Source organism: Sorex araneus, chromosome 1 (assembly GCF_027595985.1).
Source record: "Sorex araneus isolate mSorAra2 chromosome 1, mSorAra2.pri, whole genome shotgun sequence".
NCBI classification, from domain to species: Eukaryota; Metazoa; Chordata; class Mammalia; order Eulipotyphla; family Soricidae; genus Sorex; species Sorex araneus.
This window is the reverse complement of record NC_073302.1, coordinates 198,755,277-198,768,813: the sequence shown is the minus strand read 5'-3', so window position 1 is coordinate 198,768,813 and position 13,537 is coordinate 198,755,277. Positions and strand designations below refer to the sequence as shown.

The following is a 13,537-nucleotide window of genomic DNA, read 5'->3' as shown; positions in this document are numbered from 1 at the left end:
GGCCCTTCCAACGCTTCCTTCTGCCTGTAACCCACAGCCCCGCGGGTGACAGACACCCCAGCCTCCTGTCCCATGCACGGGTGTGACAGATGTGTGGTGAAGACTGAGCCGGAGACCCGGCCTCTGGGAGCCCACAGGCCTCGTGGACAGTGAGCCGGAGGCTGTGAGAGGCAGTGGCAGGAAGGACACGTCCCCGAGTTTGTTCTGGTCACCAGGCTGTGCCCTGGGCCTCCCAACAGAGGCGCTTGCTCAGGCCAGGGGCCGCACCAGAGGCCGGGCTTGGCTTGTGCGGGGCTGTGTTCCTGACACCCACTTCCTGGGTGCCTCCCCTCCCTGAGGAGCGAAGCCCTTACTCAGGGGTCACTGCAAAGCCACTAGGGAGGTCGCCCCGAGTGCCCAGGGTCTGGCCTGCCGTGCAGTCAGGCCCAGAGAGAAGCAACTGGCCGGAGCTAGGGAGCTAGGCTGTCTCTGCCTCAGCTTCCTGGGTGCTCCTCTCCTCTTGGGCAGCCCCAGAGGGCTGAGATGCTCGGGCTGGGCACCCCTCTCCCTGCAGGCGCAGCCCCTGACCTGCACGCAGCATCCCGGGCACTGAGGCTGGCCCCGGGCGCCTTCTGTCCTGTGTCATTCACCTCACTCCACTGGTGTGGGGTGGGGGGGAGGGAGGCAGGGGGGTGTTTCCTGACCTTTGTTAAAGAGCATTGGATAACAGCTCCAGCAAACATCCCTGCATGCCAGGGTTCGCTCTGGGCAGGTGTGGACGCAGGAATGGGGTCACTGTGGACAGCAGACACGCGTGGGAGCCCGTGGGAGTGTCTGAAGCATCTCCGGCATGAGTGACTCAGGCCCTTTGGAATGAGCCCACGCTGCAGGGCAGATGACCGCCACTTAGAGGAGCTCTGCTGGGCGGGCTCAGCCCTGGGCCCAGAGAGGGGAAGACAGTGAGCTCGGCCCCGGGCCGGGAGTGGGGACGGCAGACCCTCCGTGGCCCCAGAGAAGCAGAGTGTGGGCAGCAGGCGGGGCTGTTTGGAGGTGGAGAGAGGGCGGGGCCGGGGGCTTCCTGGGGCCCGCTCATGGTCCCTGCCATCTGACCCTGCATGGAGCAGCCCCGAAGGCACACTTGGGAGACGCTCGGTGAGTCTGTTTCACGGCCTGACGCCGTGCTGAGGTGCTGCTGCGATTAGATCTGCCAACCGGGCGCCCTGCCCAAGCCTTTGGAGGCTCCGCTCCTTGGGGCAGTGCCTGGCCTTGCGCTGGGAGGGGGAGGCTGGCTTTGAGGCTGCAGGAGGGCTCCTAGGCTGATGGCTGATGTGTCCCCAGACTTCTGTGGGTCCAAGCTGGGCAACTGTGAATGCTGGCCCCAGCCTCCAGGACATCTGAGTATCATACACCAAGACAGACCCGGGCTCACACGTCCAGCAGCGTCTCCAGCCATGCCCAGCCTGGCCTTTAAGTCCTGGAGTCCGGCAGTCACGGGCTTTCTTGGAAACACTGGTTGTTAGGGGTGGCCCTGGCCAGCCCAGACGGAGGACCCTTTGCAGAACAACCTTTGGGTGTCTCAGGGTCTGGAACACGGGTGAGGAAAGGACTGCAGAGACCAGTGCGGTGCCGGGGCAGCAGGCCAGGAGAACACACACGCCTGTGTGTTCAGAGAGTGTGGGGGTACGTGTTGCGTTGGGTGGCCATGAGCTGCTTCCCCACACCAGTCCACCGCTGCCAACGGACGCAGGAAGGAGGGGACAAGGCCGCCAGACTGGCTGTGATCAGTGGCCATCTATTCCTGTCTAGTCTTCCTCCTCCTCCTTCCAGTCTCACCCAGTGCCTATATTCCTCCTCCCCGTGCTCACTCTCCCAGCCTTAGTGATAGAGCAAATCCTGAAGGGTTGGGGGGGAGCAATTCCACATAGGTGTGTCTGTACAATCAACAGATGTAAAGCCCTTCCCGGGACTGGAGTGATAGCACAACGGGTAGGGCGTTTGCCTTGCACGAAGCCGACCTGGGGTTCGTTCCCAGCATCCCATAGGGTACCCCGTGCACCACCAGAAGTAATTCCTGAGTGCTTGAGACAGGAGTAACCCCTGGGTATCGCTGAGTGTGACCCCAAAAAAGAACAAACAAACAACAAAAGCCCTTCCCTCGGGGGAAGCTCCTAGGACAGATTCTCATCCTGCATGGAAATTCGCCTAAGGGCAAAATATCATCTAGGGGCGTATTTCTCCTTCCTTTAGTCCAGATCCATTTAAACAGTCATCTTGTTTAATTTTTTTTTAATTTTAAAAATTATTTTTATTCTTTAAATATATCTATTTTTTAATTAGTGAGTCACAGTGAGGGTACAGTTACAGATTCACACATTTTCGTGCTTGTTTTTCCCTCATGCAATGTTTGAGAGCCCATCCCTCCACCAGTGTCCATTCTCTACCACCAATGAACCCAGTATCCCTCCCACCCGCAGGATCTCCAACCACATATTACTTGGTGTTTATTTCTTAATGATCTTTCTAGTCATTCTGTACCCACACAGTAAGAGATATATTAATCGTATAGGGTGTCTCTCTTGCAGACATCTCATCTCGCTATAAATCCCACACTACAGCCCTCGGGCCAGGTTAGTCTTTCCTAACCCCAGCAGAGTCCTTGTCCAGTCACTTCTCTTTGGGTCATGACAGAGTTCGTCCATGACTGTGCTCTTATTATAAGTTTTATGGCACTTGGCCTGTCCCTTTCCAATGCTAGGGTAGCTCACAGCTACCATTCAATCCCTTCGTCAGGACCCTGTTTTGGGGGTGCTAGGAACTAAGGGCAATTGAGGCTTAAGTTGAGTAAATATGACAGATGCCCAGGGAGTTAATTCAGAGTCAATTAACTCCCAAGTTACAAAAGCCTAGCATTAAGTGTCTTCCTGTGTGTATACAGAAAAGGACACTGCTCTAAATAAACTGTGCAAAGGACATAAGGGAAAAAGAAAAGCAATATTTCACTTGTATATATAAAATCCAGAGCTTAGAAGAGTCTGACTTGACAAGTCACAGGCTCTGCATTTGGTGAGGTACATGATTAACAGATAGGGGAAGCCTAGCGCAAAGGGAGTTAAAGATTAAACACAGAGGAATGGGTGTTACCCAATTAACCCAAGCTCCCTGCGGCGGGGGCGGGGGCGGGGAGGGAGCACAACAAACCCAAGTTATCTAGCACAAGCCCTCTGTGCTCAGCATCTCACCACCAGGCCCAGGCCTTGGCTCAGCACCCAGAGCAGCCAGGACCCCCTCTCCCCCACCCTGTGAGCAGGTAGAATCCTCAGGGCACGCTCCTCCTGAAAGGGGCCGGCTCACCCTGGACATCACAGAAGGCTCAGGGCAGGTGAAGAGAACTGCCGGAGGGCCGAGCATGGGGGCAGGGAGAGACAGCAGGTGGGGGGCAATGGCTGGGAGCTACTGGAGGGCTGGCTCCTGCAGGCCTCGGGAGGGGCTCCAAACTCAACCCACAGGGCAGGGCAAGCAGAGCAAACAGGCCGTGGTCAGCCTCAGCTGGGCCTGGACGAAGGCCAGAGCACGGATGATTACTCTGAACCCGGACGGAAGCCCCGTGTGAAAAACGTCATCTGCAAGTGAGCAGGGGGCCTCCTGGAACCAAGGGTGCTTCCTGGGCAGCCGGGGCGGACGCAGCTCTAGGGCTGGGGTTCCTTCGCCCACCCCACTCTGGGTCATGGGGCACGAAACTTAGCCAAGGGGCAGGGAATGCAAAAGAGCTCTTGGGTCAGGGGTCCTAGGTCATCCCACCCACCCCGGGCTTGCACCGGGGCGCCCACACGTGCATGTCTCGTGTCCCCACGCGGCCTCTGGCCCCCAGCACCCTCGGGCCCACGCTGGCCCTTGGACAAGTGCGGGAGCAGATGGGGGGCCGAGTTGCTTCTGCCTCTACACAGCAGAAGGACGGGGAAGCAGGAGGGTCAGAGTGCGTCCGTAGGGTCAGCAGGGGCCAGCGGGGCCAGGAGGGGCAAGAGGGCCAGCAGAGGACCAGAGGCCAGCGGGGGTCGGCGGGCCAGCAGGGCCCAGGGATAGACACGGCTGCTGGTCGCCGCGCTGACCCCGCCGTCCGACCCGCGCCTGCGCAATCGGTCGGCTGCGGCCCGCGCCTGCGCACTCGGCGGCCCGCGGCCCGCGGTCCCGCCCCCGCGAGTGCGCCTGCGCGGCGTCGGCCTGACGGGGCGGGGCGTGCGGCCGGGGTCAGGGGGCGGGGCTAGCTGTGTGCCGGCCGCGGCGGGACTCGGGTGAGCGAACGCTGGGTTGGGGCAGGGGTAGACAGGGTAGGACAGGGGCGCCAGGCCGGGAGAAGGTGGACAGGAAGTGGACAGGGGCGCCCGGCCGGGCGGGGGTGAACAGGGGCACCGGCCGGGCGGGAGTGGACAGGGGTGGACAGGGGCGCCCGGCCGGGCGGGGGTGGACAGGGGTGGATAGGGGCGCCCGGCCGGGCGGGGGTGGACAGGGGTGGATAGGGGCGCCCGGCCGGGCGGGGGTGGACAGGGGTGGATAGGGGCGCCCGGCGGGCAGAGGGTGGACAGGGGGTGGCCTGGGGTACCCGGGCGGGAGGGGGCGCACAGGGGCGAGCAGTGAGCACAGGCTGGCCAGGGGCCGACAAGTGGTCACAGGCGAGCAGGGGGCTGTCCAGGGGCGGACAGGCTGGCTGGAGGCTGACCGGGGCCTTTGCTGCATCCTGGCCCTGCCGGCCCCTGATGCGTAGATCCTCCAAGGCAGTATCCCTGAGGCCCCTGCCAAGCACGTGACCGCTGGGCTGGCTCGGGCCTCGGCCCACACCAGGACTTGATTCCCGCGCTGGACCTTATCTCGGACACACACCCGTGCCTGGGGCAGAGCCACACCGCTGGCTAATGAAGGGCGCGCGGGGCAGTCAGCCGGTGGTTCCCAGGCCAGGACCCCTCGTCCCAGCTTGTGTGTGTGTGTGTCTGTGTGTGTGCTGCATGCGTGTGCATGCAACCACGAGTGTGTGTGCATAACATGTGTCCGCATGCGTGTGTATGCTTCCTTATGGGCGACCATGTGTATATGTGTGTGTGTGCATCCATGCAGGTGACTGTGTGTATGTGTGCTTGTGTGTGTGTGTGTGTGTGTGTGTGTGCGCGCGTGCGCGCGTGTGTGCATCCGTGCAGGTGGCTGTGAGTGTTTCTGCCCGTGCCCCTGCACAGTCACCCGCAGACCCTCCTAGGTTAGCAGTGAGGCTCCCCTGCCGATGCCCCTTCCAGAGCAGGAAGCCAGGAAGCGCGGGCAGCTGTCCCTGGGCCCCGTGGGAGCAGCAGGGAAGTCCTGCGTGTGGACTGGGAGGCGGCAGTGACCCAGAACCCTGCTGCCCTGAGAACCAAGAGGCCTGAGGTCAGGTGCATGGGGAAGTGTCTCCTCTCCGTGGTCTGCCCTTCAGGACCAGCTCCCGTGGCTCTGGGGCACACTTCCCCATAGACGGGGCCACTCTGGAGAGGCTCAGTGGGGCCCTGTCCCCGTACAGCTCAGCCAGCCAGCCCAGGCCTGTGCCCTGCTAAGGGCAGGGAAGCTGATAGGCAGAACCCAGGGTGACAAGTGAGCCAGCCAGCCCTACTGGGCTGGGTTCTCGCCGAGTCAGAGTCCTTCCTGTCCCTCCAATTGGTGCCCCCGTATTGGCAGAGCCGGTCGGCCCAGTCTGGGCTTGGCTCACAGGCTTGTTTGTCCAGCATCTGCCCTGCTGGTCCCTGGCTTTTCAGCCAGACCCTCTCTTCAGAGTGAGCCAGGGCTGGAGGGTCCTGCAGGGCCCGGCACGGGCTGGAAACTCAGCTGCTGCTCTCACTGGATGAGATGCGGCCGGCGCTGGTGACCAGCGTCCCACTGGCCCTAAAGACACACTGGTGTGTCTTTAACCCCGTAGTCGGCGCTGGGAGCTAGTGTGATTAAGAAATCACAGTTGGGTCAGGCGCTGTACGCAGGGTCAGCTGCTGGCCTTGCAAAGCAGTCAGCCCAGCCGGATCCCCCCTCAAGCTGCAGAGAGTCCCCAGGGACTACCAGGGGTAGCCCCTGAGCAGCTCTTCCCCCCTCAAAAATAGACAAACTTGTTCTCGCCTGGTGGCTAGCATGACCAGACTGGTGCGACTAACATCAGACCCATCGGCCAGCCTGTTGTTGGTCCTCTGGTCCTGGGGCCTTGGATCTGCCTCGCCCAGACCTTCCTGGACCGCCTGAGCCTTCACCTGCACCGAGTCATCAGCCCGGGCTTATGGGGCAGGGACCTCACCGCCTTTGCTGTTCCACAGCAGCTGGTACAGTCACGGCAGAACAGGAACTGGCTGGGTCTCATGACTCGCTGTCAGAAAGCCGGGGAGAGATTGCAGGGCTGGGGTGTGTGGAGGGGAACCCACCAGCCTAGGCTCCTCTGGTGCGGATTTTGCGCTTGCTGCCTCGTGACCCCCCCCCCCCCCGAAGGCGACTCGGTGCAGAACCGTGTTGTTTCGTGAGGGATCGTGTACTTGGAGCTGTGGCCACGGGGGCCAGAGCAGGGCTGAGACCACAGGGCTGGTGTCACAGCCCCCGGAGACAGATGTGTGGCACTTGTGGCCTCAGTGGGAAGGGTGTGGGGCCCACTGCCAGGCAGGCGAGGGTGGAGACTGGTGTGGGACAGGATGGCCCAGACAGGAAGTCGCCTCCTGGGCACAGGGCCGGGGAGATGCCAGCTCTAGACGTCGGAGCTGCCCTCCTGGCCAGGCCCTCTGAGGACTGAGGTGCTGGCAGGGGCGTCCCCAGCCAAAATGGCACCCGGAAGCAGAAGAAACACACATCAGCCCAGACATGCTGCTTTAGTCCACATGCACCTTGAAGTGGACAGGAGTGACCATGGTTGGTGGACGGAGCAGCTCCCGGTCACAAGTCTTGTGCGCAGGACAGAACGCACAGCGGCTGGAGTTCTGGGTGGGAGGTGTGTGTCCGTGCTGGAGTTCTGGGTGGGAGATGTGCGTCCGTGCTGTGTGTAGGTTCACATGCAACACGCATACAGCCTTGCATGCTAAGAAACAAGAAAGCAGGTGCTTCCGAAGCTGCCATCAGGGAATCCAGTGCTCGGTGGGGAAGATCCCTTTGTCGTTGGTGTGCGGCGAGCCAGCTCTCCCGCGTCCTCCTGGCGGACTTGGCCCCCGTTTCTGCTGCACAGTGTCCGTGCTGTTCGCGTCGGGTCCAGGCCAAGCAGCTGCTGGCTTAAGGCACCTGCTCTCAGCGCTGGTCTCGCAGTGTCTGGGTCCAGTCTGGGTCCTCCCGGAGGACAGGGATCGCTGCTAGTCGGCTGCTGAAGGCCCTCTGCGCCTGTGGAGCGCTGGACGGACGCCCTGAGCCCATCTGCACGGCTGTCTCCGGCCTCGAGTCAGACGGGTGCCGGGCACTGGGGTTCCTGGTGACAACCTTGCCAGAATCCGAACCCGACAGGACGCCTCAGCTGTGTCTGGGTATTGGCAGCTGTGAGTAACGGCACACAGGTCTTGGGATAGAGGCCGCGGCCCCGGGACCGTGGCTGAAATGAGGCGTGTCCTTACCGTGTACGAGGCTGGGGAAGAACGTGCTTCAGCCCTTCCCGGGCTGGTTGGTGCCGTCTGTTCGTCCCGTGCTCCCTGCAGCTGTGCCTCTGCGTGGGCTGCTGAGAAGGCAGGTGCTCACGGGTGGGCGAGCAGGAGGGCCGGCCTGCGTTCTCTCCGCGCCCGTCCCCCTCCTCCCCGGGGTCAGGCCAGCTGGCCTTTATTTCCGCCCGCAGCAGCCAGTGGATGGTCGCTGCCTTGTTGGGCTTCTGGGATGCACAGAGAGGAATCCCCGGCGTTCTCTGCAGGGGTTTTGTGTGCTGGTGATGGGTCGGAGCTTTGCCCTAGAGTAATTTTCCTGCCTCATGAACTGCCCGAGCCCATGTCCTGCTTGTGCCCACATGACCGAGCATCTCCCCTGGTGAGACGTGGACTTTCCTGTCTAATGCTGGGGTGTGTGTAGGGGCTCTCTGCTGAGCCCGTCTCTCTCTCTCTCTCTCCCACTCTCTCTCCCTCCTCCCCTTCAAAAACCTCCAAACAAAATCTGCTTTTACTTCAAAGAATAGTAACAATAATACGTACTAATTTTCTTCTCTTTCTTCAGGCTGGAGGTGGGTGCATGAGGCTCCCCTCCCCTCTTCACACTGACGGGACTGTCCTGGGCAGGAGAGAGCCAAAAGCCCCGTGTGGCCGTGGGTGCCCATGGGGCACACGATTGGGACCATGAGCCTTTCCAGCGATGGAGGGACGTCAGAGAACGTCTTTGACCTGGACTATGCTTCCTGGAGAATCCGAGCCACACTCGTGGCCGCCGGCTTTGCCTTTTACGTGGGTGTCTTCGTGGTCTGCCACCAGCTGTCCTCCTCCCTGAACGCCACCTACCGCGCGTTGATGGCCAAGGAGAAGGTGTTCTGGGACCTGGCGGCCACTCGGGCTGTGTTTGGGGTGCAGAGCTCCGCGGCGGGCCTCTGGGCCCTGCTGGGGGACCCCGTGCTGCAGGCGGATAAGGCGCGTGGCCAGCAGAACTGGTGCTGGTTCCACGTCACGACGGCCACCGGGTTCTTCCTGTTTGAAAATGTCGCCGTGCACACGTCCAACTTCTTCTTCCGGACATTCGACGTGTTTTTGGTGGTCCACCACCTCTTTGCCTTCCTGGGGTTTCTGGGCTCGGTGGTCAATCTCCAAGCCGGCCACTACCTGGCCATGACCACGCTGCTCCTGGAGATGAGCACGCCCTTCACCTGCATTTCCTGGATGCTCTTAAAGGTGAGTGAGACCTCGTGGGGGGCTGTCCGTGCCCGGGGGCCTCACTGACCTCTGCCGAGTCACAAGCAGTAGCCACAGGGCCAGATTCCACCGGATTCTGAGTAACTCAGATGGCTTCTAGCTCCGTCACGTCAAAGACTCTCAGTGGGCCTCACGGGCCCTCACAAACATGGTCTTTTTCCTTCCTTTGATACTTTCAGAAGATGAAAGTAAAGAGAAGGAAAACAAGAAAGGTAGTAGCAGAGGTAAAGGGTTTGCCTTGCATGTTGCCCACCTGAGTTTGACACCAGCCCGGCCAGGGGGAGCACCTGAGCCCCGGCCCCACCAGTGTAAAGCAGCTCGCCCGCACACACTCTCTCCTTCCTTCAGTTGTTGTTTTGCACGGACATAGGTGCGGCCTGCTGGCTGTTGGAGAACAGCTTGTTTCTGCCCACTCTGTGTAGTAGCCGACTGTGAATGAGGCTTCTCTGTCCCATTCAGTGGGAACTTCATGACTCTTGGTCGATAACGTCCCATTCCCTCTCCCTCCAGCCCCTGGCAACCCCCATTGCACTTTTGAGTCTGTGACTTTATTTAATATCTGACGTGAGGGGGATCATTGAGTGTTTGTACTTCTGGTGGGCAGAGTGACAGTACAGCGGGGAATATGCTGTTCTGTCCCGCTGTACTAACCCTGGCCCCCAGATGGTCCCCTGAGCCCACCGGGAGTGGGGAGTGACCCCTGAGCACAGAGCCAGCAGTCAGCCCTGAACACAGCCAGGTGCCACCCATAAGCAAAACAAACAAATCGTATTTCTCTGACCTGGTTTATTCCACTCAGCGCAGATGTGGTTGTGTAGTGGAGCATTTCTTTCTCGGGCTGAGAGTTTCTCCATCTGGTGTGTCCTGCACGTCCATTCCTTCACTTGTCAGTGGGCACCCAGGCTGTTCGCGCGGCTTGGCTGTTCCCGATAGGTTTGCCGTGCACGTGAGTCCTGGTTCGATTCTTTTGGACAGACACCCGGAGGTGGGTCACCTAGAGCACTGAAGACAGAGTCTGCAGAGGCAGTTCTGTTCTGCAGTGACACGGCGTGGGGCCCGGCCCTGCACCCCCCGCCACCCCTCGCCACCCCTTTGCTTTTCAGCCATCCTGACGGGTGTGAGGAGACACCCGTGAAGAGGGACACTCAGTTCTTCTCGCCTAGCTAGACTGGCCCTTTGTATGTCTTCTTTGGAAAACCGCCCATCCCGGTCCTGGGCCGGAGTCCTTTACTCTGTGCCCCTTCTGTTAGGCCTGTGGCCCCTGTGCGTGCTAAAGGTGGTCTCTTACAGGGAGCTGCCTCCCCGTCCTCAGGCCTCTCCAGCCCTTCACGGCGACGGGGCTGTGCGGGCTGGTGAAGTTTCACTTCAGCTGTTTCTGCCCTGTGTGCGCTGTCTGACTGTCCAGGAAACTGCAGCCAGGCCCGTGGCAGTCACCTCTTCCCTGGCTCTCCCAGGAGCAGGGCGGTCGGGGCAGCCGTGACGTCACGGCCATCAGCCTGCTCCCAGGTGACTTTCGGGCCCCGTGTAAGCTCAGGGTTCTGTGTCCATCGTCCCCGTGTGGTCACCTCTTTCCCCAGTCGACTCTGCATCTACGATGTATTTCTGGACTCTGGTTCCCTTATCATAGGATTTTGTGATACCGTTGGGGTCAGTCTCTGTTGCTCTTGCTTTCTTGGCCCTTCTCAGGGTGAAGCTGGACCTTTATCATCATTTGTGATTCTATATGAGAGGGTTTTTTTCTATTTCTGTAAAAGGTTTTTTTTTTATTTTGATAGAGATTTGCGTATAATCTGCAGATCACTTTGAATTGAACAGATATGTTGTCAGCATTAACTTCATGAATATAGGATGTTTGTGTCTTCTTTCTTTCATCACTGTGTTGTAATTTTCAATGTACAATTCTTTTCACCTCTTGAGTTGACATTTACCCTAGGGTTAGATGTATGAGGAAGTGTTTCGAATTTATTTTTGGATTCTTCACTCAGTTTATAGAAACACAATGATTTTCGTGAGTTAGTTTCTTGTATCTTTAGTAAATTCATGTGTCATTTTTAGGAGTTTTCTGTACTAAACTATGTCATTTTTGAAAGAAATTTTACCACTCTTCCGGTTTGGATGCCTGTTTTTCTTACCTCTGTTCTGGTGAGGACTTGGGGTGAGAGTGAGCATCTTTCCTTGCTCCTGATCTTAGAAAGGGGTGGGTGTGGGTTCTCGTTAAGACTGGCTGAGTCCACACATCCTCTGTAGAGCAGCAAGGGGAGCAGCCGGACTGTTGGTGGACAGTCAGGCTGCTGGTGGAGTCGGGCTGTTGATGGGTACTCCGGCTGTTAATGGAGGTCAGGGCTGTCGAAGGAGAGTCAGGCAGTTGGAGAGTCAGACTGTTGATGGAGGGTCGGGTTGTTGGATAAGTCAGGCTGTTGGGGGAGGGTCAGAGGAGAGTCGGGCTATTGGAGGAGGGTCTGGCTGTTGGAGGAGCATCAGGCTATTAGAGGAAGCTCAGACTGTTGGAGAGTCTGACCATTGATGGAGAGTCAAGCTGTTGGAGGAGAGTTGGGCTGCTGGAGGAGGGTCAGGCTGCTGGAGGAGGGTCAGGTTATGGTGGAGGGTTGGGCTGTAGGCAGCCAGGGTGCAGGGACGTCTCAGCTGCTTGTAACCTGACACGGACGTGACAGCCACAGTGCAGGAAGGCACAACTCTCCTCCTGAGGACCCATTGTGGGGTGGTGGTGTCGGCCTCTTTGAGGCTTCCCTGCAGAGTTGAGCGGGTGTCCCCTGGCCAGACTGACCCTCACTGAAGCAGGTGCTATCCTCGGACCTGGCGCCCAGGGAGGGGCCATGGCCACCCCCTGCTGCTGGCCTGTCCTTCTGGGTTAGCTGATGAATGGCCTTCACTGGTCACGGGAGTGGGGCGCGTGTCCTCTTGTGAGCTGCCCTTGGCAGTGACCGCCTCCGCAGCACCCTCAATGCGGCTCCCTGGGGGAGGCTGGCATAGGGAGGACCTCGTGCTTCTGCTCAGCCAGTTCAGGAGGGCACGCTTTGGGTGACCCAGTGTGGAAAGGCGCAGTTCTGCCTGTGTGTCCTGCTCTGCACCCTATCCCCCAACTGCTGTGTGCCATGCCCTCCGTCCCCACCCTCTGTCCCTACTCCCTACCCCTTGCCCTCTGCCCCCTGCCCCCTGCCTGTGCCCCGTGCACCAAGCAGCACTGCTTATTCTCCCAGGGCAGAGGGGTGACCGGGAGAGCAGGCTGTCCTTCGGGGGAGCCCCTCCCCACGGCAGTGGGGGGTGCCTGCAGGAGTCCGTGTGCTGTGGACAGGGTGGGGTTCTGCCCTTGCCCACGCGTGCTGACACCTGCCCTTTGTGCCCGCAGGCCGGCTGGGCTGACTCCCGGCTCTGGAAGCTGAACCAGTGGCTGATGATCCACATGTTCCACTGCCGCATGGTGCTCACCTACCACATGTGGTGGGTGTGCTTCGAGCACTGGGAGGGGCTGCGGCAGAGTCTGCACTGGCCGCACCTCACGCTCTTCCTCGTGGGGCTGGGCCTGCTCACGGCCGTGCTCAACCCCTACTGGACACACAAGAAGACCCAGCAGCTCCTCAACCCCGTGGACTGGAACTTCGCGCAGCCCGCGCCCAGCAGCGCCCGGCCCGACAGGACCAACGGCCAGCTGCTCTCCAGGAAGGAGGAGTAGCCATACAGAGGACAGACGGGGCCCCTTGCCCACACGCTCACCGCGCCCACGGGGGCCAGGGGCGGGCCGGCCGTGAGAGCCGTGCTGGGCGCTTTGCTAGTATTAATTTCCCCGTAGCCTCAGAGTATTTCTGAGCCCACGACCCGCCCTCCCAGGCCCCTGTGCGGCTGTGGTCAGCTGCCCCCATTGGCTCCCGTGTGTGTCCCCAGCCGTGTCCTATGGAGCCAGGGAGCCCGTGTCACTCTGTCCCTGCCTCCACCACAGCTCTCGGGAGCCAGATCAGCCCCCACCACCCCATGGCCTACCCCATGGCCTCCGTGAGGTGGCGCTGTCCGGGGCCTTGAAATTCCAGGCGGGGGGCAGGGGGGCTCCATCCGTTGGCCGGGGGTCTGGTGGGAGGTTTATCTTGTAGATCGAGGTGTGTGCATTAAGGCAGAAATGTCATCTTCGTGCCTGTTGTCCAGGCAAAGAACTTAGGTCAATGGGAGTGGTTCAGTTCTTCCTGGTCGACTGCCCAGAGCGGCCCATGCCAGGGTGGACCTTGGTGGCTGTTCCTCTGCGGGCTTCTCGAGCAGGTGGTGACCACTTCCTCATGCCAGTGTGGGGTGCTGGGCTGTGGGCCTGGGCGGGCACCAGGTCCCCCTCTGCCACCAGCCTGCGGGCACCAGGTCCCCCCTGCCACCAGCCTGCAGGGGCCCACTCATGCAGGGCCCCCCGCCCCTCGCTGTGAATGGGCAGGCCTGTGTCTGCGGGCAGGGTGGACACTCGTGGTCATCAGCACCTCTGAATGCCTGCAGAAAGTCTGATGTGCTCTCCGCTTGTCACCGTCACATCTGTCTCCATCCCTGGTGCAGTCCAGCCGATGGCGTGTCCAGACGCGATGTGAGCCCTGAAGCGACCTGCAGCCCCCGCTCCTGTTGGACCGTCCTGAGACTGGCCCTGCTGGCCTGCACCACGTCCTTCCGCGGGCAGAGCCACCTCTGGCCGGGTAGACGTGCAATAAAGTTCGCAAAGGTGGCCGGGC

At 60.4% G+C, this 13,537-nt stretch overlaps 1 protein-coding gene across 3 annotated transcripts; it reads left to right on the top strand.

Annotated features, from left to right (window-relative positions):
• Positions 1-4,201: 4,201 nt before the first annotated feature.
• On the top strand, positions 4,202-13,537 carry CLN8 (CLN8 transmembrane ER and ERGIC protein). Of its 3 annotated transcripts, none has more exons than XM_055144831.1 (3): positions 4,202-4,268; positions 8,140-8,801; positions 12,190-13,537. In XM_055144831.1, the coding sequence occupies exons 2-3, from the start codon at positions 8,238-8,240 to the stop codon at positions 12,511-12,513; spliced, it is 888 nt and encodes a 295-aa protein (XP_055000806.1). In that variant the 5' UTR covers positions 4,202-4,268; positions 8,140-8,237; the 3' UTR covers positions 12,514-13,537. The 3 variants fall into 3 exon arrangements, with proteins under 3 accessions (XP_055000806.1, XP_055000810.1, XP_055000813.1); XM_055144835.1 differs by lacking the exon at positions 4,202-4,268 and adding an exon at positions 4,602-6,949; XM_055144838.1 differs by lacking the exon at positions 4,202-4,268 and adding an exon at positions 7,064-7,481.